A 27,253-nucleotide genomic window follows, 5' to 3' on the forward strand; every position below is an offset into this window, starting at 1 on the left:
ACTTCATTTCGTCTTCTTACGTAATTTTAAAGGGTTGGGATACAAAATATTAGTTTGAAATTATGTTTCATCAATTTAATTCTTTTAAATTCTATTATAAAATGTTTAGAATTTTTTAATATTTTTTTTACATTTTAAAAGTCAATAGTTTAATAATCTGATTTATATTAAGTTCCCTTTTATTTATATTAGTGCTTATATAGAAGAGGTTAATTGTCGCCCTCTAAAACTAGTAGAGTAATTTTTAAATGATCATACCAATCTTTTTAATATTCATGAATAATCATACTTACTAAAATAATTAAGAAAGGAATAAAAAGTATGGAACATTTGTAATAGGAAAGAAGGGTGAAAAAATTGAAAATTCTATTTTTAATCATCTTATTCTCATACAGTTCTATGTTTATTTGTTTAATGTACTTAAAGTTTATAAAATTAAATGTATAAAATATAATTAAGATATCAAACTCATGTCTAAAATATAAAGTTTGCTAATTGAGAGTTGTATAAATGACATGTTTATTACTTTTTGTCTTTAATTCTAATTATAGAAATTTTACAATCTTAGAAAATATGATATTTCCGATCCCATCCAAGAAATTTAGGGGAAGGGGTAATTAGCATCTACCAGAGTGTTTTTACATTTTAGCGAAATATTTACTCATTTTAGCAACTTAAAAATTTGATGAGAATAAAATATAATATTCTATTCCATGTGTTTCTAAGAATTAAAATTTTTTAAAAATTATTAATCATGAAATAATGTTTTAAGTATTGTATGAACACTCCCAGCTGCACATAAAGAAGGGGGAATCTTATTTCAACAGCTAAGAGTAATCATTTAAGACATTAAAACTTTTAAGAAAGAGTTAAGTCATATCGTTATGAGGTAATTATTTATTAGTTAGAAAGAATAAAAGTAAGAAAGTTAGTAAGTAAGGTTAGTTAAAACTGATTTGTTTTAAATAGGTAAATTTAGAGGATAATTTTGACGTTTTATCCAGTTTTTAGCTGTTAGATTAAAATATGTTTTATTATGTAAATTTTTACTTCATAAGTAAATTTTATCTTGGTTATTTAAGATAAATTACTAAAAGTTTCAAGATGTTTGTATCACATAATTTTCTATTCTTCTGACAGTTAATCATAGCCCTATTTCTTGAAAGTCCCCTCCCTTTAACACACAACAACCCCCTATTTTTGAGGCGATCATACAACATATAAATGTTATGCAAACAAATGTCGTTGCACTTAAATTTTTCGTTCAAATCATTTACTTTTTAACAAAAACTTTAAAGTCAAAAAAAGCATAATAGTCGGGACTTTTACCTAAAGTGGATGAAATAAAGTCAAATCTACTCATCAAAAGCTACACGTTCATGTAAAAAAATCTCTGAGAAACTCTGAGAAAAATTTAAAATGTTTTGAAATGTCCCATAGTGTATTGGGGATGCGCCTGTTTAAGGGCCAAGGTATTCTCTGTCTCCTCTTATGGTTTATATCACGGGTCTATCTCCTAACTTTCAAAAATAAACAATTTTATACCATGTGTACCAAGTAAATAAAAGAAGAATATCAAATCTTCAATCATCAGAGAATAACATATCCTTATACTAAAGTAACAGAATGTTTGATTGTGTGTCTGTGTATCTGTGTGTCTGTACCAAAGGATCTCGCTAACCGCTGAACCGATTGGGTTCTCCTTAACAGGGTAGATTCTCATTTGTCCCGGGAAGATTTTTAACTATTTTAGGGGAGGGTACCACCACCCTCCCAAGAGATATTACAAAAAAAATCGAAAAAAATTTTAATATTTCCGCCGCATAGTGTCGCTAGCGTAGTCTCGCTAGCGTAGTCGCGCTGCGTAGAAGCATGAATTTAACAGCTAATAACATAGACAAATTATTTCTCAAATTAGATATTTAAAATAAAACAAAACATTTAAATGTTACTAGAGGTCTCTAGGGGCGTAGCCGCTAGTTATTAAAACAGCACAAATTGATCCCTTTCTTTTGCTACACCCCCCCCCCTTTTTTTGCTTCTTTTTGTGTCTTTTTATGAATGTGAAATACTATCCAGATTTGATAATATGAAAAATGTAATGCAAACTTCTCATTGCATATATTTCCTAGAAGGTCTGTTTTAGATAAAGAGGTTCTTTCACTCAAAGTGCTGGTTGATCCCCCCCCCCCTCACTTTATGTTTTAAACAACAGATCTATAGTATATATGTATATAGAAAACTACCTACGTTCATTATTCAATGACCTACTTCGTCTGCTACAAAATTATTTTCTGCTTCTTGGCTGTGTTAATATAAGCGACACCATTGGTTGATTTTCAATAACCCAATAGAAAGGTTGCACAAGGTGGTTGCGATGAGGAGATACAGTTATTTAACCCTTTCTCCCTCCAGTGTTTTACTCTAATTTTTAAACGGATGTTTTAAGCGGATGGGTAGTTTATTTTCTGTTTATGTGGGCGTGGCCGTGGTGCACCTAAGATAATCTGTCCTAAAAAATTAACAAACAAACAAAGGAACCGTTCCTTATTTTAAATTAAATTAAAATAATATAAACATAGATAATTTATTTTAAATCTAAGAATACAATTTTTAAGAATTTGAATTTGCAGAAGAATATTACTTCGACCTTTATTCCAGCTGCGAGTTTTTACTGTTGACCGGTTAAAAAGGATACAATTTAGGTGCTTAAAAGCTACACCAAGCTTAAAGAAAGCCATAATGAGGGGGGTGGGGGGTATATCAAAGATCACAAGGGTACGTAATGTAAAAGCGCCGATCTAAGAGTTCAAAAGTGATATTCATGTCAGAAAAATTATGAATATTTTAATGAATCTCTCAATTTTTTTTATCATGATCACATAAAAGAAAGTTTCTCTCTTGATTTTTGATAAAAGCCTTTTGTTACAACGGAAATTAACCAATTAGTCAAATGAAAAGAAAAAATCTCCGAGAAGGACCTTTGAAGGTTTAAAATGGTGGAAAATATTTTATTCAGTTTTTTTTTTAACAAAGCTCCTTTATATCTTACTGAACAAAAAGAGTTTCCATTTTTTAGGAGAGGGGGGACAATTTGCTTAAAAGTACACTGGTACCCAATGTTCTAATAAGCACGAAATCTTATTCGTTGGCTTGAAACTCACTGTGGGCACTTTGAATTATGATTGGTTGGTTGGTAGTGTTTTAACTTTTCAACCAACAATTTAATCTACAGAAGGGGTAATTTTGTTTATACCTGCACCTTAACTTACCTTAAAGTTGTAAAACAATAGATTCAACCGTTTGCGTAATATACGCACTTTTTTACCTTATAAGATAACTAGAGGCTACGCTCTAGAGGCCTCTTCTCCCAGAAAATAAAAGTAAAAATAAAGATTTTGTAGGAACATTTATTTCTAGAGGCAATCTTTATAGAGGGTGGTGGATGTAGTACCCATCCCCAAAATAGTTTTTTTTGTTTTAAAGACTTCCCATGACCCATGATATTGGAGAATCATATCTGGTTAGCAAGATTCTTTGTTATACGGAAAGACGCACAGGTAGACTTCCTGTTACTTTCATATCAGGATATAAACTGTGACACATTGTTACCTTGTATTTTTTACAATTTGTGAAAGTGACAGTTTTTATTTTGATTTGATTAGTATGACTCTGACATGTTGGGTTTGGATTTTAACATGAGTGCGTCAAATAAACCAAGAGATTTATAATTACCTGGATGTTGCACCAGATTTTCATGTACTATTATAAAGTGATGCTCGCAGCTGGCTAAAATAGATATACCCTCATTAGGGTGGGTCGATTTTGGACATTTCTTTTCTGAGACCAAAGCGGGGATCTGCAAATGATTTATCCTAAGTCTTAAAACTGCTAACAACCAGACATTCAATTGTATAGCTATTTGTAAATGGGTGTCAAAAATTTATTGAATCAGAACTGTGGCTTAATGGTGCTCCCAGGAAAGGCATTGAGGAGTAGAATCAGGATCGTTTAAAAAAATCTCGTTCCTAGCCTGAGAAAATCTCAAAAAACCTCTACAAATTGGACAATTCTCAATAAACCTTAAAAAATGGTGTTTTTTTAGTCATTTCTAAGGCTAGTAACGAAATATTTTGAAACGGACAAAAGTTACTGATTCTACTCCTCAAGGCCTTTCCTGGGAGCACCATGAAGCCATAGTTGTGATTCAATAAACTTTTTAACTCTGATTTACAAATAACTATACAATTGTATGTCTGGTTGTTGGTAAAAGGTTGGTAAATGAAGGGTAAGGAAGCGAAATATGGCTTTGACTGACTTTTAGTCCAAAATTCATTATTTAACTGGGGATATGCACAAAAATATTTAGCCCTCTAGCACTAATAGGAACTGAGATAATAAGTCGTGGAGAGTACTTGAAAGTCGCCTTTGCATATTTTTTATTAATAAAATACATTTTTAAGTGGTCGCATTCTAAAAATCAATTTTTTAAATTCCACTTCGGCCAGAAATTCTATTTAAGTTAGTTTTATCTGTTGCACATCCCCTCTTGGTCTAATTCCGATATGAACCCGCCCTAACCTTCATCCACCCCCTGAAACCCAACAAACTGACCCTTGTATGAGGTCCATATTATAAAGCTTTATTGACGAAAATTTTCCCCTGTCAATATATCCACGTATATTCTATATCCATTAATAGAACATTTTCAACATTTTAAACTAATTACAAAGTGTAAATGGCAACTTTTAAAACTTTTTTGCTACGAACGTTTCCGGTAATAAAGATAAGAAAACCTGCATTTTAGCATATAGAAAAAAAATCTTTTTTAAAAAAGTAACAGGGTCTGTGTCTGTCTATGTGTGTACCGAAGGATCTCACTAACAGCTGAACCGATATTGTTCACCTTAACATTTTTTACGATTTTGTTTATCATAAATGGCGATGTACATCAATTTATTGTCCATTGTGTTATCTCTTTCCTATACAATTGTATGTGTGGTAACCTATGATTTTAAATCATCCAGGGGGTTACTATTCTTATAAAAATAATGTGCAAGTTTCCGCTATGGTCTCAGATAAAAATTCCAAAATTGACCCACCCTAATTATCATGTTTTACTTAAGGTAACGACGCCAATTTTGAAGCTGTTTGCTGAGCTGGTACAGAATAGGAGTCAACGTCTGGAATTTGATGTCTCCTCCCCAAATGGAATTCTTCTTTTCAGGTATAATAAAAAAGATTTTAATTCTTATATTAAAGTGACAGGATGTCTGTATGTCCGTGCGCGAAACTAATATGATTTCCTTTGCTTCTTATAGGTCCTGGGAAGGTTTATAACTATTTTGGGGGAGGGTACCACTATCCTCCCAATAGAAAAAATAACCCTCTAATAAATGATTCTCCTTCCAACTTAAGTCTCTAGAGCCAGCTCTAGGGCCGTAGTCGCTATTGCCTGTAGCAAAGGATTTCATTATCCGCTGAAACGATATGGTTCTCCTTTAAATTGTAGCTTCTCCGGTCTGGAAAGTTTAATAACTATTTTTGGGGATGATACTTCAAATAAGTTTGTCACTAGAAAAAATGAATTTTTTTATTTCTTAAAACTAAACTCGACTCTCTCCTCTTTGCCTTAAGTGCCCAAACGCCTCTAGGGGTTTAGCCGCTTGTCCGCAGTGTGGTCTTTGATCTTATCTTTGTTATTCAATGTACCGAATTCTCCATTTTAAGGACCCAAGATTGTTGTATGCATTTTTTTTAAATATAGGTATATTTCTTGGGATCATATGGTTTTAGGCTATTTTACTGCTTCAACCTCCTAAAGGGTGTGCAAAAAGAAATGCGGACCTTTTTAATATTTAGATTGCGCGGCTTGTGTTAGTAGTAGAAAAACTTTATGCATACTGCTAGAACCGCTATGAAGTCTATTTTTTGGAAATATAAAAACGATTCCTGTGCTACGTATAGTTTAGGAGCGATGAGGTAAAATGTCCCAACTGCCTTAAAACTTGACTTGCGAGTAAATCATAATTACTATCATGAATCTTATACTAAAAATTATTTACATTAAAAAGATATTCAAATAAGTTGGAAAATTTCCCCAATTGAAAATATACTTACACTCTTCACTAAAATTAATTTCATTTACATTTTTTTTTCTTTCAGAGAGGCTAGCAAAATCATCTGCACTTATGGTAAGTTTTTTTTTACATTATTAGAAGTGTCATGTAAAAGGCAGTTTCATATCGCCATATAAATCCTTCTCAAACGTTTTAAATTCCTTTTAATATATCAAATATCAATTTTATAATTTTTCTTGGTATATATCAGTTTTCAAATAATGATTTTAAAAGCATTTTTTATGTATATAAATGTAACGCGATATCTACTTTATTATTTTTTTGCACAAAATTGCAGATTAAAATTAAACAAAGAATAAATATTAATCCCTAAAGAAAGAAAACTAAGTAGCTGGTTTCGTCGCATTTTCACAGTAGCTTTTGATAGGTTAGGTAAGGTTACGTAAATTTTAATGATTTCCCCTTAGGAATAGAGCCACCCGCAGGGGCGAGAAATAGGAGAAAGGCTACTGTAAAAAAAAACGTTGAAAAACGCTACTTCATTTTCTTTCTATGATCTAATTATTGTCAAATACAAAATATGTAGGTAATAAATTTAAGTTTCAAAATGCATTTCATGACTTTTTAACTGTACGTACTGAATTATTTTTATTGCTAAGCTTTCAATCTTAAAGTTTTAAAAACCAATGCTAGATTTGAATTCTATAGAATGATTCTTATATGACCTTGTGTACTATTAGACCTATTTGCTGTACCTTAACGTACGGACGAGCCTCAAAAGTTATATTGTTTGCTTTACATAATTTATCAATAAGTCAATATCACATTGATCTTCTTAATAGTTCAAATATTGATTTTAATTTCCTTGGAAATATTTATTTAACATGATCGATTTTCATAAGCATACAACCCAGGCAGGGAGGGGACATTGGGCTGGGTTTTTTATACACTAGTCCCCAAAGTTTTATTTTTCATCAAAATTAATTGAAATTACCTACCCAATATTTTAAAAACAACCAATAGGATAATATGGTTATAAAGTTAGGGATCCAGTATTATCTTAAGTCCAATGTCCAATCCCTCCCTAAATATAAATGACTTTTATTTGGTCTCTATTGATTTGGATGGTTAACATTCTCCTTCCTTTTGTTACGTGTCTTACATAGCAGCAGTAGTTACTATTTCTTGTCAGGGATCTAAAGGGATAAGACAATGGCAGAAAAAAACAACCAATCAAAATTCATTTGTCCCCAAAGTTGTTAAGCCAACGAATAAGAAAGGGTTATTATAAAACTTTGGGGACTAGTGCAATTAATAGCCCATTGTTCCCTCTCACTATGGTCTATTTAAGGGGTTTAGTGGAAATTTGGTATAGCTTTGATCAAATTTAAATATTTACACTTCTACCAGTCCGATTTCATTAAATTAAAAAGTTATGAGTAATATATTACATTAGGCAACTTTTTAAAGTTGGTCATGTTTAGGTGCATGCACAGGAATGTGATTGGGGGGTAACCAAAAAGGGGTGATTTTTAAATTATAATTTTTGTTACTACTCTGTTATTTTTAAAGATAATTGAACCAAATTTTTAACCTGATTCAATTACTACCCTAGATAAACGATTATTAATAAATAATAGGGATTTCCCGCCGAAACCCCCGTCTACCGCCGAATTCCGCCGTGTTATTTGCTACCTCATTTGGCTGTTTGGAGTCAATAAAAAAAGTGATATATTTAAATAAAAGTATTATAATACACCTTTTACTATCCACTTACAACTGCTTTTTAATATTTATAATTTATTTAAGAGAGGTTAGGTCGTTTTAAACTTAAAGAAAATGAATATTGAGACTGGATAATCGAGCTTCCCATTAAAGATATTGATTAATTTTTTTTTGTAAAATATCTTATGTGTATTTTTCTACTTGTATAGTTTACCATTATAAGTATCTATTTAAATTTAGTACTGTCCCTCCAGGGCCTACAGGGGCCAACACCGCCACCCCCCCCCCCTTTCTACTACCAAACCAGAAGTTAAAATTTTACTGTTTTTAAAGGTATTATACTGAGTTTAAAAGGAAAAAAGTATTCTCATAACTGACCAAAATATTTTTGTATCTATGCCCCCCCCTCCCCCCCCCCCCTCCTATCTAACCAAAAATAAGATAACCATCATAAAATTGATATCAAACAAAATTTAATTCATTTTAGAAGTAGAACAGTAAAGAAAAACCGGTAGACCAAGTAATAGACTAAAACAGTATTTGCCAGCTAAATCATAACATATCTTATAAAAAAAAGACAGAAGAAACGAACACATTTACTCTTTGAAATCTTAATGTTCTTAGAGTTTTACAGACAGATGAGGGGACTAAGTGAACTAAAGAGTAGATGCTTGTTGGTGAGCTTAACCATCACCAAAAAATCAGCTTTCTAACAAAATAAAACTGCTTAGTAGATCAAATTTTCCCTTCATATATATTATGTCTGTAAGATAATTAACAACAGTACGACGGACCAAATAAATCTTACAGTAGATGGTTGTTTGTACAGATAATGTTCATAAAAAGATTTTCTTTCCACCGTCTTGAGTCGTAGCAAAGAAATTTACGATGTTTACATATCGATTCATACAGACTGACGGACTTTGCGAATTTGAAAGTAGCTACGCTACTACAAAATTCATTTTTGCACTTTCCTTCTAAGGACTAGAGTTGCAAACACCTTCCCCAAACACTAAAATCAAAAAGAAATGACCTATATGCAATAAATGTTTTGTTTTTTAAAATCTGCGGGCGGCGGCTTTTTTTGCGGAAACTGCGGGTAAGTCGCGGTTTTCCTTTAAAATTATTGTTCCTCTAGTAATTACTGATTAATTTTAAAAAGTTTTAATCAATTATCTTTAATAGTAATGGAATAACAGAGAAATTAAGATTGCTGTTATGGTTTATAATTCCCCCCCCCCCCTCAAATTTAGGTTTTACAGGCAATTTTCAGATTAAAATTTTTTAAAGTTGCGCTACCGACCCCACTCTGGAAACTTCACTTAAAGTTGAATTATATTCTCAAAATTTAGAATCATATATGGTTTGGTATGGGGTCGGTAGCGCAACTAGGAGTAAAATGAGGAAAACTAATTTTTTTTGCTAAATATTTCAGTAAAAAAATGACGAAAATTTTTTATAAATTTACTTTCAAAGCATAAAATTAACACTTTTAAGGTAAAATACAGCATGACCCTCAAAAAAGTATTTTTAAGCATCTGCAGCCCTTATTTCTCAATGAATTATTAAAAAATGCATATGTCCTTGTTCTCCATAGTATTCCACGTAAGTAGATATAAAAATATTTTTTTTACCTCCATTAACACCGGAGATTTTTAGAGCTAAAGTTTTGAAAAAGTGACTGAGAAAAAGAATTTTTTTTTGTTTCTCTTATTTTTTGGATGGTTATATTATGTTTTTCTGGCAACTGAATAATGAGACACAAAGAAAAACAAGTTAACTAATTATTTCTTTTTTATTCCACCAAAAAATATAAATTTTTAATGGCAAAAAATACTACTGAATGAATTGATTATTTGCAAATTTTAGGTTATTTATTAACCCTTCTTTATAGAAAAGGATTAATTATGACAGTTGCTCCGCCTACTTTTCTGACATCTCAATTATTTAATAGGGGGTAAATTAAGCTTTTTAGACTAAAAAATCATTATGTTTATTTTTATTTTCTTTATAACTTTTTTGTTATTAAAGTTAGGATTGTGAAACAAAAACAATTTTCCTGCTATATTCATAGAGATTTATTTGGTTTTTTAATCTTAAACAATTTTGCTTAATAAGTAAGTTTTTCAAAATATCATTAAACTAAAAAGACTCAAAAAATATGTGTAAAAAAATGCTTTTTACTCAAAAACTAAATTTTGTATTTCATTTTTGTATAAAGTTTCTGCTAGTAACAAAAATAAAAGGATTTCTAGCTTAATTTTGCTAAAAAAGTCGTTTCATGTTAAAAGTTACTTTTTCCTCAGTCACTTTTTCAAAACTTTAGCACTAAAAATCTCCGGTGTTAATGGAGGTAAAAAAAATATTTTTATATCTACTTACGTGGAATACTATAGAGAACAAGGACATATGCATTTTTTAATAATTCATTGAGAAATAAGGGCTGCAGATGCTTAAAAATACTTTTTTGAGGGTCATGCTGTATATAATAAAAATGTTTTTATTTATTGATTTGCTCTATATATTTGTAAAGAATATGAACGAAATTAGTTTTTAATAGATATTTATGCAAAAAAGAAATATTTTTCATATCTAGGTAGAAAATAAAAAGTAGATTTTTGACCTTCAAAAAATATTGATTTGATCCAACTTTGAAGTAAAAAAAACTTAGTTCCAAACGTTATTTTTTCTTTTCCTTGTCCATTATGCATGGGCTGGGGTATGTAAATCAATAATATCAAATTAAAATAAGAAAATTTGATCATGACTTTTTTGCCAAATTTCCACCCTTAGACCGTTGTGCCTCTCTCTCTCTCTCTGATTTTTTATTATTTTAGGTTCCAGAATATTAGATGTGCAGGTGTCTAAGGACCAGATGTACCCGCTTAAGCTGAAGGGTATCTGTATCTGCTTTAACATGCTCAAGATGGCGCTCTGCGGAAAATATGTCAACTTTGGCGTTTTCAGGTAAACTGTGTTCATCTATAGGATATCAGCAACGAGAGTGGGGACAATGGACTGTTTATTACACTAGCCCCCAAAGTTTTATAATAACATTTTCTTATTCGTTTGGGGACTTTAGTGAATTTTGATTGGTTGATTCATTAAGTTCAGTGTTCAAACGTTTCAACGACTAATTTTAATCTACAAAAGGGGTAATTTTGTCTTATCCCTTTAGATCCCTGAATAATCAGGGACATGAAGGGATAAGAAGATTTATGTACTCAATTATGATCAACAAAATTACCCCTTCTCTTCTGAAAATAAAATTATTAAGGAAGAGGTTTGTTAAGATTGAATTAAAGACCACAAAGTTTTTAAGTAAAATTATAGAACTCGTTTATAAATCTTTGGGGACCTACTCTGTCTGTTATTCAGCTATAGGGTAAATACCTAGGTAAGGGACCAGTCGATAATGATCCTTCATTAATCCTCTGGCGACTCTTAAACCTAACAGGGTCAGAGCTGTCTACTATCAGAATACCTGTCCTTGCCCCACTCATCTTAATTCAGTCTGCCAAGCACATCTTATATGTGATACACTATTTCTTTGAGGCTTTATTGATGACTGGGCTCAGGGAATACCACAGGATATCTGACTTAAATAAAAGGGGCAATAACAAGGTAAGGGACCAGTCATCCTCTGGCGACCCTTGTACCTAACAGTGTTAATAAAACTGTCCATGCCCCTCCCTTACTTATTCAGTCTGCTAATCACATCTTAAATGTGATCCATTATTATTTTATGAAGACGTAAATTATGACTGAACAAAGGGAATGTCACAGTATGTAAAAATCTTTTCTTATAACCAATGTAATTTTGATATGATATTCTTTAATATATGTGTACATAAATAATTTATATCCATTTTTTTTATATTGTGAATGACTTTTAAAATAATATTGATAAACTTTAAATGTAATTTTTGTATGTAAATGATAAAGACAAATAAAGAATCAAATAAATCTTTGGGGACCAATATCCCCTTCCTCCCATATAGGAACTTTTCCAAGTACCGGGGGGTTGAAAGGAGAGAGGGTGCAGTGATTTGGATTTAGGACGAAATATGGGGCTCTGTATGTGAAGGTGTAGGGAGAAGGCAGAAAAATAGCCAAAAACTATTCCAAGAATGTATCTAAAATCAAAATAGACAAACCCTTTTTATTTTTCATAATAGGATAGATAAATAGATAGATGGATAATATATTCTGTACTTTTAGGTTGTACGGGGATGAAGCATTGGATAGTGTTCTTAATACCTTTGTCAAACTTCTTCTTTCAATTCCACAGGAAAGTTACAAATTGCAATTTGCTTCGAAGTTTACACGAAAACTTTGTCAATTAAAACATTTACCCAATAATTAAGTCACCCGAGTCAATTTCTAATTTTACAACTAAACCTTGCTCAACTGTAAGTTTCTGTACTATAATAAACAATAAGAGAGATTTGATAACGATCATTTTGACTGGTCGAAATGTTGGATGCAAAAGAGCTTCCAGCGAATACCTTACTACTCCTTATTTCGTTTCCCCGCCATTTTAAAACAAATTGTAACTGTAATGTCTCCAGACTGACTTATTGGACTACCCGAAGCTTTCCCAGACATACTACGTGCTGCTCGACTGTTTGGCTCAGGATCATATCAGCTTTCTGGCAACACTTGAACCAACGGTAAGAAATAATTTCAAATTGGAAGATCATAAAATATATTGTAAAAACAAGTATGAGATTTAAAAGCTGTTTACTTTTCATATTATATCTTAACGCCTCAAAAGAATTTAAAAACTAAACTAAATATTTTAAGCTGAATGAAACCCCCTGACACTTTAAATCTACTATTATATAATAGTTTATTAAGTCCAGGTATGGTTTTAGGCTATTTTGCCCCCTTATCTTGATATACAACGTTTTTAGTGCTATGGGCGCAACCACTAGTGCATAATATAAGAAGCGGTGTTGTTTTTCAAAGATTTTTAGAGTTAATCTTTGACATTGACAGGAGTTGTTCTCTTTCTACTTTATATTTTAATAGCGGGGGCGTCCCTAGCATCTAGAGGCTTTGTATTCGAAGGGTTAAAGAGGAGAATAATAGCCAAAAACCATTCCACGACTTAAACCTAAAAAAAATAGCTAAACCCATCCAAAGTCCTATGTAAAGCTTCTCTACAAAATATAACCCAATCGATTCAGCGGTTGGCGAGATATCATCTATCGCTGCAGACCATAAAAGCTATTACTTTATAAAATAGGATTTTATTTTAAATTTTAACATTTAATGTATACCTATATTAGGTTGAAGCAGAAAGTCATGAGGTATTGTAAAACTTTGGATCTAATAAACATGAATGCATTTTTTTGGACATGGACCAGGGATCTTATATAATAATTTTTGATAAACAAAATTACCCCTTCTGGTAATTTGTTGGTTAATTAGTTTGAATACTGTTATACTGGACTACTACATCAAGATTTAATATGAGTACCTTAAGTTTACCAGTTCCTCCACCTTCCGACATTAATATCATAAATTATTGGGTTTTTTTGGGGGGGGCGGGGGGGCGAAATAAATAGATTTAGATTTAAATAACCAGTTATTGTAATTTTTCTAAAGCATGAATAGACAGACAGACGTTAAAAACTTAATTACAGAGTATACTTCTCAACAAATACATAGCGATCTCTTTAAAAAGATTCATTCATGTAAATTAGATCAAAATGGCCTAAAACATACTTGTCTAACACGTATTTTAAACACACGGTTTAAAATTCTTTTTTGAATTTCATCTTCATTTATTAATATTGAACAAAAATAAAATCAACAATCATATTCAAATTCAAATTTAATATTGGTGTATTTTTTGAGGCATTGTATTAATGGTTTTTTTTTGGGTGATATTACACAAAGTACTGACCTCCCCTCCCCCTCCTTTAAAAAATAAAATAAATTGGTAATGAGGGGGAGTGGAAGTTTTTTTCGGGTGTAGTCCCTTTCGTGGCAACGCCTCTTAAGGGGCGTTTCATAGTATTTTACAGTAGCTTTTGATAGGTTATTTTAGGTTAGGTAAGGTAATTGCCCCGCAGGATTAGAGTCCCCCCCCCCGCAGGGGCTAGAAATTGTAGAAAAGCTACTGTGACAATACGGCGTTGTCATGAAAGGGACTATACCCGTTTTTTCGTAACCCCTTTGCTGCTACCCAGTACAAAATATAACCTAATCTAAAATAAGTGATAAACTATCAAACGAAAAACTACCCTCGCGCCCTTATTTTCAATTTATTTCAAAATAATGTTGAGGGGCCGGGTTTTATTAGCTTAGCAAGGTGATTTGTGTAAAAACGCCACTTTTTTTGTTCCATTGTGCTTATTAAAAAAGAGGATTCTAGTGTTAGGGTTGTTTTTACTAACAAAATAAATACTTCAAAAACATACAAATAATACCATTCATTATAATAAGGGAGCAACATTTACAGATATTTGTAAAAATTTAGGGCATTTTCCCTCAAAGTGCTTAGTTGATCACACAAACCCCCGCTCCCTTATTTGAAATAAATTGAAAATAAGAGGGATGGAGGTGTTTCTAGTGATTGAATTTTTATTGCATTTCAGGCAAAATAGGTTATAATGGTTGGGTACAGTGGAGCATCCTAGGGTTACTGCACCTTTGGTATAGGCCTCAATGGGTTAGGCATAAAGAAAAACACGTTATTTTTAATTTATTTTAAAAATAAAGGACAGGTTTATTTGCTCGCTAGGCAATTAAATTTGAGGGAAAACACTTTAATTAGTTTGTGAAAAATGCATCATACATATAAGCTTAAAGAAAGCACAAAGTAACCGTCAAAAAAATTATGAAACTCAAATTTAAGAGCTTATGAAGAAGATTTTATAACTGTGTAATTTTGTAACTATGTGTTTTTTTAAAATGAATAAACTTAACACTTTTTATTCAAAGAAATTGGAGATTTTTTCCGTCTTAACACTGTGTGATAGTAGACAAAAAAAGATGAGGTTAAAATAACATCACAAGAGGCTTTGAAACCGCCCCCCCCCCCCCCCCCCGCCTGACATACCTGATTATTGGTATAAATTAAAAATATTGGGTTGGGTTAGGTAGTTTTTTATGCCTAATAACACCTGCAAGGGTCCTAACTCTGTGGGACTAACTAGTAAAGCAGACAGGAAAATACAAGTGCCTTTCTTTTGAATATAACTTAACCTAATCTGACCTAAGTAATAAATAAACAAGAAAATACATGTGCCTTTCTTTTGACACTTAAACTAACCATTATTTCAACTTGATGTGTTTTGCAACTCTTAGTGTAGAACACCAGAGATTTAAAGGGATAAGACAATGGCCAATAAATTGGTGTACATCCTCAATGTTAATACACAAAATTACCCCTTCTGTAGACTATAATTAGTGGTTAGAACGTCAGGACACTCAACTTAATAATCCAACCAATAAAAATTCTTAAAAGTCCCCAAAGTTGACAAGCCAACGAATAAGAGAACGTTATTATAAAACATTGGGGACTAGTGTAATGAAAAGCCCAATATCCCCTTCCTCCCTGGTAGAACACAGTACAAAACTTGATGACAAAACACAACTTGAAAACATTAAATAAATGAATAATTTAACATTTTAGCTCAGCTTTTACCTCTTAACTTCTTAAATATTGTTATTATGTCTAAACAAGGAAAGTATTTTTTTTTAAATTCTTTGCAATTCCTTGTCGGCATAGGCCTCTCTCCCCCCTCCCCCCCCCCCCCACATCATTATATTCTATTAGATTGAACATAAGTTAAATTTTCGTTTGTATGTTTATTACTTAAGGTCAGGTAAGGTTTTATTGGGTGCTTGTTAGCCCCGTAAGGTTTAAGCATAGCAGGTCTAGGCCTTGCAGTTTAAGTGCTTGGTATAAGAATTTTTTTTAAACAAGGGGAAAAGAGCTTCAGGGGCTCGATAGGTACTTTGAGAGAAAGTACCAAGAAATCCTTTGTACGCGCCTTATTTTATGTTTATTGTTATTATCAGGTGTTCCTGTACATCCTGGCGAGTATATCTGAAGGTCTGCAGGCGCTGGACACAATGGTTTGTACAGGATGCTGCGCTACGCTGGATAATATTGTTACATATCTTTTCAAGAAATATACTCAGAAAGGTAAAGTCAACTTTTTTATGTTACAGGGATCTTAAAGGAAAAGATAATGGATGATAAATTGAAATACATCCCCAGTTGTGATCAACAAAATTATTGGTTAAAAAGTTTTCACACTAATAATTTGGAACCAATAAATCCAGGGTCCGTGATACTCTCGTAGCTTTTATTAACCACTAGTGTTTTCAGGAAAGAAGTCCCGCAGTGGTGGTAGTGGTACTAGCAGTGATAATGATCCTCTCTTAGCTGTAATTAACCACTAGTTTTTTCAGGAAAGAAGTCCCGCAGTGGTGGTAGTGGTACTAGCAGTGATAATGATCCTCTCTTAGCTGTTATTAATCACTAGTTTTTTCAGGGAAGAAGTCCCGCAGTGGTGGTAGTGGTACTAGCAGTGATAATGATCCTCTCCTAACTGTTATTAATCTCTAGTGTTTTCAGGAAAGAAGTCCCGCAGTGGTGGTAGTGGTACTAGCAGTGATAATGATCCTCTCTTAGCTGTTATTAACCACTAGTTTTTTCAGGGAAGAAGTCCCGCAGTGGTGGTAGTGGTACTAGCAGTGATAATGATCCTCTCTTAGCTGTTATTAACCACTAGTTTTTTCAGGAAAGAAGTCCCGCAGTGGTGGTAGTGGTACTAGCAGTGATAATGATCCTCTCTTAGCTGTTATTAACCACTAGTTTTTTCAGGGAAGAAGTCCCGCAGTTGTGGTAGTGGTACTAGCAGTGATAATGATCCTCTCCTAACTGTTATTAATCTCTAGTGTTTTCAGGAAAGAAGTCCCGTAGTGGTGGTAGTGGTACTAGCAGTGATAATGATCCTCTCCTAGCTGTTATCAATCTCTAGTGTTTTCAGGGAAGAAGTCCCGTAGTGGTGGTAGTGGTACTAGCAGTGATAATGATCCTCTCCTAACTGTTATTAATCTCTAGTGTTTTCAGGAAAGAAGTCCCGTAGTGGTGGTAGTGGTACTAGCAGTGATAATGATCCTCTCCTAACTGTTATTAATCTCTAGTGTTTTCAGGGATGAAGTCCCGTAGTGGTGGTAGTGTTACTAGCAGTGATAATGATCCTCTCCTAACTGTTATTAATCTCTAGTGTTTTCAGGAAAGAAGTCCCGTAGTGGTGGTAGTGGTACTAGCAGTGATAATGATCCTCTCCTAGCTGTTATTAACCACTAGTGTTTTCAGGAAAGAAGTCCCGCAGTGGTGGTAGTGGTACTAGCAGTGATAATGATCCTCTCCTAGCTGTTATTAACCACTAGTGTTTTCAGGGAAGAAGTCCCGTAGTGGTGGTAGTGGTACTAGCAGCGATAATGATCCTCTCCTAGCTGTTATTAACCACAGACCTGAAATCCTGCAGCAAATGCTTCAAACGGTAAGGCATTACAGTTGTCAGGGATCTAAACGGATAAGACAATGGCCGATAATTTGATGTATATCTTCAATGCAATGACACAAAATTGCCCCCTCTGGAGAATAGAATTAGGGATTGAACCATTTACATACTTAATGAATCAACTAATCAAAATTCATCAAAAGTCCCCAAAGTTGTAAGGACAACGAAGAAGAAAAGGTTATTATAAAACTTTGGAGACTGGTTGGTTAAATAAACAGCCCATTGTCCCCTCTCTCTCTCTGATAGGTTCAAGTTTTTACCTAAATTCATCGTTTATCCTTATATAAAAGTATTAGGATGTCTGTCTGTCTTACTGTTTGTTTAAAATGGTGGCGCTAACCGCTGGACCGATATGGTTCTTACAATGTAAACACGTCCGCTTATTTTTTATAAGGTTGAAGGTTCGAATCTCTGGTCACAACTGCGTCAATACTAAAAATTAAAGACTATAAGTATAAGCGAGAATGCCTTGCCCATAAACATCAAGCTGCAAAGTTTATCCTTCTTGAATATGTTGATGTTGACAGGGTGAAGATATCCTTCCCCAAAATAGTTATAAACCTTCCCTTGACCTATAAAAAGCTTCACTGTAAAGGAGAACTATATCGGTTCAGTGGTTAGCGAGATTCTTCTCTACAGACAAAATTTAGCTACTACTTTATATAATAGAATATGGGTATTGATTTTATTTTAATTTAGGTATTGAATATAATAATGTTTGAAGACTGCAGAAACCAATGGTCCATGTCAAGACCTCTGCTCGGCCTTATTCTTCTTAATCCAGATTACTTCCAGGTATGTAGAAACATATATGATTTATAATTAGTATTACTATTTGCTTCGCTCCTAGCCTCAATGAGAGGGAGGGAGGGGGTGAAGAGTAAATAAAACTAAAAAAACCAAGAAATGTACAAAGTTTCCCTGTAAAGTTTCAGACAAAAAATTACTTTGTATTAAACGATGTGTCTATTTATGTACCTAGTAACTAGTGTTTCGCCCCAAGTGGCCTCTAGGGGCATTATAGGAAAGAGGTGAACTTAAAAGTCGACTCTATGCTTTAAGATTTAGTTTTTAAATAAACCGTCAAACTTTTTTTGTGTGCCATACTTTGGCTATGGTACAGCTAGAAAAATGGTTCTTGAAGTTTTTAAATCGTCTGTCTAATTAATCTTTGATACTACAGATGTCCGCCTCCCAGACATTCGTATGTCAGTCCGTCTGAGAAAGTTAACAATATCTTTAACTATATAAATCTTATCATATTCTTTTGAATTGTAAATCTAAATTTATATTTAGAACTTGCGCGACCAGATAATCTCTAGCCAGGCGCCAGAGAAGCGTGGCCCTATGATGGAATGGTTCGAGGCCCTCATGGAGGGCATTGAGAGGAACCTGCTCACCAAGAACCGGGACCGGTTTACTCAGGAATGTGCTGGATAATTAAATCAGTTTTTTTTTGCATTTCTCTACCAAAAGGGATCTTTTGAGATGATGATAAACAAAATAACCCCTTCTGTAAGTTAAAAGTATTGGTTGAAAATGAAAAGTTTAAACACTACCTACTTTTTAGTATGATCAAACATTAAAAGTCCAGGGATCTAAGGGAATAAGACAATGGCCGATAAATTGATTACATCCACAATAAGGATAAACAAAATTACCCCTCCTGTACATTAAAAGTATTTGTTAAAAGTTTGGATCATGAAAAATAGCGGGATTTGTCTTTTTTTCACAGTATCTTTTGGATATTTGAGGTAAGTTTAGGTAATTGTTAATGATTGCCCCGCAAGGTTAGAGATATAAAACGAAAGGCATGGTGACAAGAATAAAAATAAAGATTTAAGTATCCACCTTTCTCTTAGAACCTGTCTGTTTTCCGCCGCGACATTAACGAGAGCCTGAAGGGGCCGAACGTGAACACCCCCACCGCAAACTCCATCAACGACATGATGACATGAAATTTGGCTCCAATCATCCTTCTCTCGGACTTCGGAAACAGCTACTTCACAGGATAGACACCACGTCTTAATGGCGCCGACATCTTTTTATATCAACTAATTTTGGCGCCAATTTTGTTACAATTAACAAACAATGTTTCATTTTTGCAATATATTTTAACAGTTTTAGTTTGAAATCTAAATTACTTTGTTCATTATTGATATTAGTTTAAGAATGAAAAGAAATTATAAATGAAAATCCTTCAGTATCAAAATAAAGATAATTATGTCTTAAGATATAATTTGTAAGTTTAAATGTAATCCCAAAACGCATACCTATTGAAAATCTTTAAGTGTAAAGTACAAAATTATTTAAATTAATTTGGTTTTGCAATTTTTTTTGAATAATTTTCTAATAGGGATTTGTCCATGAAAGGTATTAAACGAGTTTAAGTATTGTAACCTTCAAATGATAATATTTCTAATATGCAAATTGAAAATTAAGAGAAAATATCTACTAGGTTCACTTTCAGCTAAATTATTTATTTTCATTAAACAATATCTTAAAGTTATCTTTTTTCAAAGCCTTATCTCTAATAATATTATTTTGTATAACATCACATACCTATTCTGTCTACTTTCAAAATCAAAAAAAGCTTTTTTCTCAATATATTTTGTAATTTGTTATTGTTTTGCACATTGATTTTCAATAATTCTTTTTACTTTTATTATTCTTGTTAATTTAAAAAAGTAAGGTTTTTAAAAAATTATTTTTCACACAAATACCTACCTACCTTTTAATTTTTTTCAGTGCATTTTCATATTTTTTTGTAGTCATGAAATAGAAAAAATATTAAATAAACTTACTATTCACTTTGGTCTATCATCAATTTTACGATATGTATAACTGACAATATTATTATATTTTGTTGTAGTTTTAGTTTTCATTTGTTTTGTTTAAGGATAGTATCAACCTCCCCCCCCCCCCCCCGTTTTGAGTTTTTAGGGATTTTTTAAGGGGGTTATTGATGCATTGTTTTGTCAATATTAATTTAACTCTAAGCAGGAAATCATGATAAAAATGTTGGCGGTCAGAAAAAGGGAAAAATACGTTATTAGTAGCGAAGCTACTCTATAATTCACAATGTCCGTCCGTCCGTCTGTCCGTCTGTCCGTCTGTCCGTCTGTCTGTCCGTCCGTCCGTCCGTAATTAATGAATTGGGGGAAACGTGATTTTCTCGGCTCCTATAAAAGATAGAGAGCTGAAATTTTTTGACAACATTCCCATCATTAAGGAGCACAATTAACTATAAAACATCAATGGTGGTCGGACTGCTTTTTAGCAGGTTTTAGGCTATTTTTTATATTTTTCAAATTTTCCTCATATCTTTGGTGTTTATGGTCCGATTTTCGAAATTTTTTCAGTTAAAGATATCAAAATTAAATTTCCCGTCATTTGAAGAAAACAACAATGACGGTCAGACTGCCTTTTTGCAGGTTTTTGGCTATTTTTATATTTTTCCCATTTCCCCCCATATCTTTGGTGTTTATGGTCCGGTTTTCGAAATTTTTTCAGTTAAAGATATCAAAATTAAATTTCCTGTCGTTTGAAGAAAACAACGATGACAGTCAGACTGCCTTTTTGCAGGTTTTAGGCTATTTTTTATATTTTCCAAATTTTCCTCATATCTTTGGTGTTTATGGTCCAATTTTCAAAATTTTTTCAGTTAAAGTTATCAAAACAAATTTCCCGTCATTTGAAGAAAACAACAATGACGGTCAGACTGCCTTTTTGCAGGTTTTTGGCTATTTTTATATTTTTCACATTTTTACCCATATCTTTGGTGTTTATAGTCCAATTTTCATAAATTTTTCAGTTAAAGATATTAAAATTAAATTTCTGGCGTTTTAAGAAAAGATACAATGGCGGCAGGTTTTTGGCTATTTTTATATGTTGATATATTTCCCCATATCTTTGGCATTTTTGGTCCAATTTTAAAACTTTTTTGCATTAACAGTTTCAAACTATTTTTTCCCATTGTTATGTGCATCTAGTATGTAATTTACTTTAACCATCTTCATCATACAAAATAAAACAAGGTTTCATGTTTATTTTCTCCAATAAATCTATTATTGATTTTAATAAATAAACTTTAAATCTACTTCTACGTATTCCCATCCACAATTTTTGTGCTTCGCTACTTATGGATGTTGTCATCCTTGTTTTTACTAATTTAATTATGGGATAAGTCAAATCTAGGGATAAGATAATGGACGATAAATTAATATATTATCACTTTTGTAGATTAAAATTATTGGTTGAAAAGTTTGAAAACTCTAGTTTGAAACCAACCAATCAGATTCAACATGAGTACTCAAAGTTTTTGTGTCAACAAATAAGATAACGTAGTTATAAAACTTTGGGTACTAGTGTATTACATTAGTACCCAAAGTTTTATAATAACGTATTTTTTTCGCTGGTTTGCCAACTTTGGGAACTTCTGTTGAATATTGATTGGTTGTTTTATTAAGTTGAGTGTCCAAAAGTTTCAGCCACTTTGTGTAATCCACAAAAATGGTACTTTTATGTATCATAATTTTAGTAAAAAAAGCTCATTTATCCTTTTTTTAGAATAACCCCAACATGAGGAAGTATGTAAACAGTTATTAAGAAATGATATGATGTGAAAATTGTTGTAGTATATCGAAACTATTAAAAAATGATCCCTGTAATAAATGTGATTCATTCTCGTCAATAATGTTTCATTTTTAACATCAAAGTTTTTCTATATTGCGGTCGGTCCGTCCGTATGTCCGTAACAGTTAGAATTTTTCGTCAATTTAGGCATGTTAGAATTGTTCTATTGATTTAAAACTTTGCATGATGATTCCTATAACAGTTAGGTACGAATTAGAAAACGTAGCAACCCTATAATCTATACAAGAAAGTTAATATGTTCATTATTAGAGTAAAACACTAGAAAGAGATAGGGTTAAATAACTGTATCTTCCCATCGCAACCACCTTGTCCAAACTTTCTATTGGGTCAATGAAAATCAACCAATGGTGTCGCTTATGTTAACACAGCAAAGAAGAAGAAAATAATTTTGAAGCAGACGAAAGAGGTCTTTGAAAAGGAAGAGAGATAGTTGTCTGTAAAGATCTGTTCGTTCGTTTAAAACTAGCGGATTTTTTTTATATTTTGCAACGAATTTATGTACAGTTTCGTAATTAATGTTCTGCTGATTAAGTTCTGACACTCTACAAGAGTTATTGTTCGTTTGTTCCGATTTTAGAGCTTTGCTTTTATGGATGTTGTAATCCATGTTTCTATAGCTTTTCTATTATTCAGTAGGTCAGTCTGTAGATCTTATCGGTAATTTAGGCATGTTAGAATTGTCCGTTGAATGTCAAATTTGGCATTTTTATTCCTGTGATAGTTTTCTAAGATTATAAAAGAGTAGCAACTGTATAGTCATCACTACAAAGTCTCTTGGACTAAATATTTTTTTGAAAAAAAAATTAATATGATTTGATTATCCCATTCATCTGGTTTATGGAAAAATGTTTTAAGACAAAAGGAATAAAACATAATCGGCTTTTCCTTAATTTCGTCAGGGGGTGGCTACATTCCCCTTCTGATTTTAATCACCAATAGATGGACTATCTAATTATTAGGGATGGCAATCCGTCAAATTTTTGGACCGGATTCGAATTCTTACAAGAATCCGTCAAAAAATGGCGGATTTCGGATTCTTATTTTTGGCGGATCCAGATTCTAGCAATATTTTAAAAGGATTTTTAAATTTTTTTTTTAAATTAAGTGCTAAATATGTCCTAAAAATTAATGTTCTTGGTGTTATCTATAATTCACTTTCGATAATCGAACCAGATTTTATATGTAATGATGAAAATCTTTGCCTTCTAAAAGCGGCAGTAGAAATAAAAAAAAACTCAAGACGCTAATTTTAGCCTATCAATTAATAATCCGAATCCGCTATTAAAAAACGTATTCCAAAATTGGGCGGATTCGGATACGGATTGCCAACCCTACTAATTATACTATGACTATTGGCGGAAAGAACACGTAAATTGGTTTAGGAAATTAATGTAAAATGAGGTGAGAAAATATCAAAAGGGTAATTGGTTGATTCATTGAAATCACCCCAAAGAAAATTGCTAACAAATTTTTTTATAAAAATGCATTGAAAATTTCCGAAAAAAGCTAGAGAGTTGGTAAAAATCAGGGATCTAAGGGATAAGACAATGACCGATAAATTGATATACATCCCTAATGATGATGCACTAAATTACCCCTTCTGTAGATTACAATTTGTGGTAGAAATGTTTGAACACTCAACTTTAGTCCCCTACCAATCAAAATTCAATAAAGGTCCCCAAAGTTGATAAAGCCAATGAATAAGAAAACGCAATTATAAGACTTTAGGGACAAATGAAATAATCAGCCCAATATCCTTTTCCTCCCTGGGTAAAAAATGCATCAAGTCATTATAAACCAGCGCTCTTGTTAGTTACGGTATTTTATCACTTCTGTAAATTGTTTCACATTAGTAAACCATCAGAACCATAAACTACTAGAAGCGCCGGTTAGTCTCATGTGTTACGTCATAAAAATAAGTCTATTATACATCTATTAGAGTAAAACACTAGAGGGAGAAAGGGTTAAAAAACTGTATCTCCCCATCGCAACCACCTTTTGCAACCTTTCTATTGGGTCATTGAAAATCAACCAATGCATTGCAATGGTGTCACTTATATTAACACAGCCAAGTAGCAGAAAATAATTTAGAAGCAGACGAAAGAAGTCTTTGAAAAAGGAAGGGAGGTAGTTGTCTGTATATACATCTATACTATAGATCTGTTATCCATCTCTTTTTTTAGGGATTTCCTTTGTCACTTCTCCTCTCATCACTTCTTTTTAGATGTATTATATGACGTCACACAAGACACTTTCCAAGCTCTTCATTGTATTACTATAGAATAAAATGAGAAGCATTCACACAAAGACCCTTTTAAGCACTGATACCCACCACCTTCCCTCTTATTTTTCATTTGTTGTTTGTTACTTTAGGTTATGTTATATTGCTTGCCAGTAAAGCCCCGCAGGTTTAGATCCCCTCGCTGAAAAGAGACACAACCCCCCCCCCCTTATTTTACATTGATTTAAAAATAAGGGGGTGGGGGGTATTAGTGGTCAACGTGAACTTAGTGCAAAATGACGCAAATTGATTCTTTCCTTTGCTAAATAAAACTCTTCTGGTTCATTTGTGATTGTGTCTCTTGTGAATATAAAAATTTGCGGAAGTTTTGACCCACTGCACTGTTAAATAGATTAGGATAGAGAGATAAATAAATCTCTGGTATCGACAGGAATTCGGATCAAGGATCTAAAGGGATAAGACAATGGCCGATCAATTATTGTACATCCCTAATGATGATACTCAAAATTACCTTTTCTGTAGATTAAAATTAGTGGTTGTAACCTTTGAACACTCAACTCAATTAGTCAACCAATCAAAATTCACTAAAGTCCTCAAATAAGATAACATCAATAAAAAACTTTAGGGACTAGTGTAATTAACAGCCCATTAACATCTCTCTCTGGATTGGGATAAATGGGGTACATTTAGAAATAAATCAAATATTGAATGTACAAAGAAATTTAATTTTATCAATAATCACTCATGAAATCATTCATTTCTAATGAGAAATCCCGTGACAAAACTGCAACAGTGCTTCCCTACGAAATGTCTGCTGAGCACTGAACCCCCACACCCTTATTTTTATAATAAGGGATGAGAAGGGGGGTATACGGACAGACGCACATCTAATTACTTTGCTAAACATTATTTTTTCCCTCTTCCTTATCGTGTGTTTGCCATGAACCAAATAGATAGACGCACATCCAACTACTTATTAAATATGATACATATCTTCGCTACGGGACAATGAGCTGTTAATTACACTAGTCCTCAAAGTTTTACAATAACGTATTTTTATTTGTTGGCTTAACAACTTTGGAGACTTTTACTGAATTTTGGATTAATTGTTCAAACGTTTCAACCACTAATTTGTTATATACAGAATTGTGTCATCAATTTATCGACCATTGTCTTATCCCTTTAGATCCCTGCATATCTCATCTCCGCTTCTCACCTCATAATTATGAATCAAACAGACAGACGCACATCCAATTACTTCACTAAATATATTTTTTCGACCTGTTCCATATCGTGTGTTTGCTCATGAAGCATGAACCAAAGAAATCAAGGAATGGTGATGGTTGCCGCACAGTGGGTAAAAATAAATAAATTTAGAACTATCACACAAAATATCTTGATTTAGCACTAAAAATCAGGGATCTAAAAGGATAAGATAATGGCCGATAAATGGATGTACATCCCCAATGAAGATACTCAAAATTACCCATTCTGTTAATTACAAATAGTGGTAGAAACGTTTGAACACAAAACTAAATGAACCAAGCAATCAAAATTCAATAAAAGTCCTCAGGGTCATTAAGCCAACGAATAAGTAAACGTTATCATAAAAATTTTTGGATTAGTGCAATAAGTATTAAATTTATGAAATCTATAATCGGAGCTGTTTATAAAGCCTATAAAAAATGACGTCCTCGTCATACAATACACAAATGACCAATGAAAGGCCAATACTGTGACTAAATTACAAATGGCAGGCCAGTATACATTTTAATTGACCAATGGTAGGCCAGTAAGACGCAATCTTTAATGGTAATATAAACAGCTTCTTACAATCGGCAATTATTCGTCCGCTGACCTATCCTTGTCCCATGGTAATGCCATACTGAAAAATCATGTATAGCATCGTATAATATTCAATTTTCTACGAATATAAAAATGTACAATCATAAGATTAAAACCAGTTATTAGCCCATGTCTTTGGCATCACGAGGATAACAAAAACTGTGAAAAAGTTAATCTATAATTGTACATTTTTATATCTGCGGAAAGCTGTTTATAATACGATACAATAAGTAACTATTCTCCACTGTGGAGGAAAATATAAAAGTTGTAGGTGGCACTTTTATAAATTATATTTAACCATGGAAAATAAATCAAAAACAAAGATTTACTTCATTTAATGCTCTATTAATAAATTAATAGAATATAACAGACAGATTTTTTAAGATTTCCTTTTACCAAATTAAATTTCTGTAAAAAAGTAAAAGGATAAAGTATCTTTATAGCTACTTGACTATTATGTTTCTCCTTTACAGTGAAGCTTCTTACAGGTTAATGCATGGTTTATAGTTTTTTTTAGAGGGAGGGTTTTACCACCCTCCCAAGATAAATTGCTCTTTGAAAAATTTTTAAAATAAAATTAAAGTATGGGGTCGACTTTTCTCCCTCCCTCCTTCAAGTGCCCCTAGAGACGTAGCCGCTAGTTTCAAATACAGCAGCACAATGTTGCCAAACATTTTCTGTTGTTCACGTTGACTCTAGTCTCTGCAGTTTTTTGAAAATGAAATCTTGGCTGGCATATTTTCGACATGTAATTAAAATAGTTTAAATCGACATTAAAACCAGCTGTATGGTTAACTTCCAAAGGTTTCAGATTCAGTATGTCATTATAAGAATAGCGGTTGGTTTCCAACAAAGTGCCAGTTGAGAGCTGAATCCTCCCCCGAACTTGTATTTTTAATTGAAGGGGGAAGGGGGGGGGGGTGTTATTATTCCTATGCTTAACTCTTATATGGGAAATCTTAACCCTGCGGAGTCCTAACCAAACAAAACTTAACCACCCTCCCCACCCTTTTATTTTGATTTAGTTTTTTTTTTAAATCAGGAGGCTGTGTGGTCAACAATGCACTTTAAGGGAAAATGTCCGAAATAGAAGTTACAGAAAGTAAAAACTACCTCTTTGATAATAACTAAAATACTAGATGTAGAGTAGC

General features: G+C 32.7%; 1 protein-coding gene across 7 annotated transcripts in view; it reads left to right on the forward strand.

Moving 5' to 3' along the window:
* The window catches only part of Ranbp16 (Ran-binding protein 16), a 76,219-nt gene extending 54,164 nt beyond the window's left edge, over positions 1 to 22,055 (forward strand). Inside the window, exons 28-38 of one of the 7 annotated variants that reach the window (XM_080145696.1) lie at positions 5,127 to 5,227; positions 6,166 to 6,194; positions 10,643 to 10,772; positions 12,027 to 12,093; positions 12,374 to 12,478; positions 15,843 to 15,969; positions 17,235 to 17,338; positions 18,059 to 18,154; positions 18,656 to 18,782; positions 19,220 to 20,386; positions 21,929 to 22,055. In XM_080145696.1, coding sequence (XP_080001822.1) covers positions 5,127 to 5,227; positions 6,166 to 6,194; positions 10,643 to 10,772; positions 12,027 to 12,093; positions 12,374 to 12,478; positions 15,843 to 15,969; positions 17,235 to 17,338; positions 18,059 to 18,154; positions 18,656 to 18,782; positions 19,220 to 19,317 — 984 coding nt within the window. In that variant the 3' untranslated portion in view covers positions 19,318 to 20,386; positions 21,929 to 22,055. Of the gene's footprint in view, positions 1 to 5,126; positions 5,228 to 6,165; positions 6,195 to 10,642; positions 10,773 to 12,026; positions 12,094 to 12,373; positions 12,479 to 15,842; positions 15,970 to 16,155; positions 16,245 to 16,321; positions 16,411 to 16,819; positions 16,909 to 17,068; positions 17,167 to 17,234; positions 17,339 to 18,058; positions 18,155 to 18,655; positions 18,783 to 19,219; positions 20,387 to 21,928 lie in introns of those variants that run through there. The other 6 variants (XM_080145694.1, XM_080145695.1, XM_080145701.1 and 3 more) reach the window with 6 other exon arrangements.
* Positions 22,056 to 27,253: the final 5,198 nt, after the last annotated feature.

This window comes from Acartia tonsa, chromosome 13 (assembly GCF_053477335.1).
Source record: "Acartia tonsa isolate MP-2025a chromosome 13, ASM5347733v1, whole genome shotgun sequence".
Lineage (NCBI taxonomy): Eukaryota > Metazoa > Arthropoda > Copepoda > Calanoida > Acartiidae > Acartia > Acartia tonsa.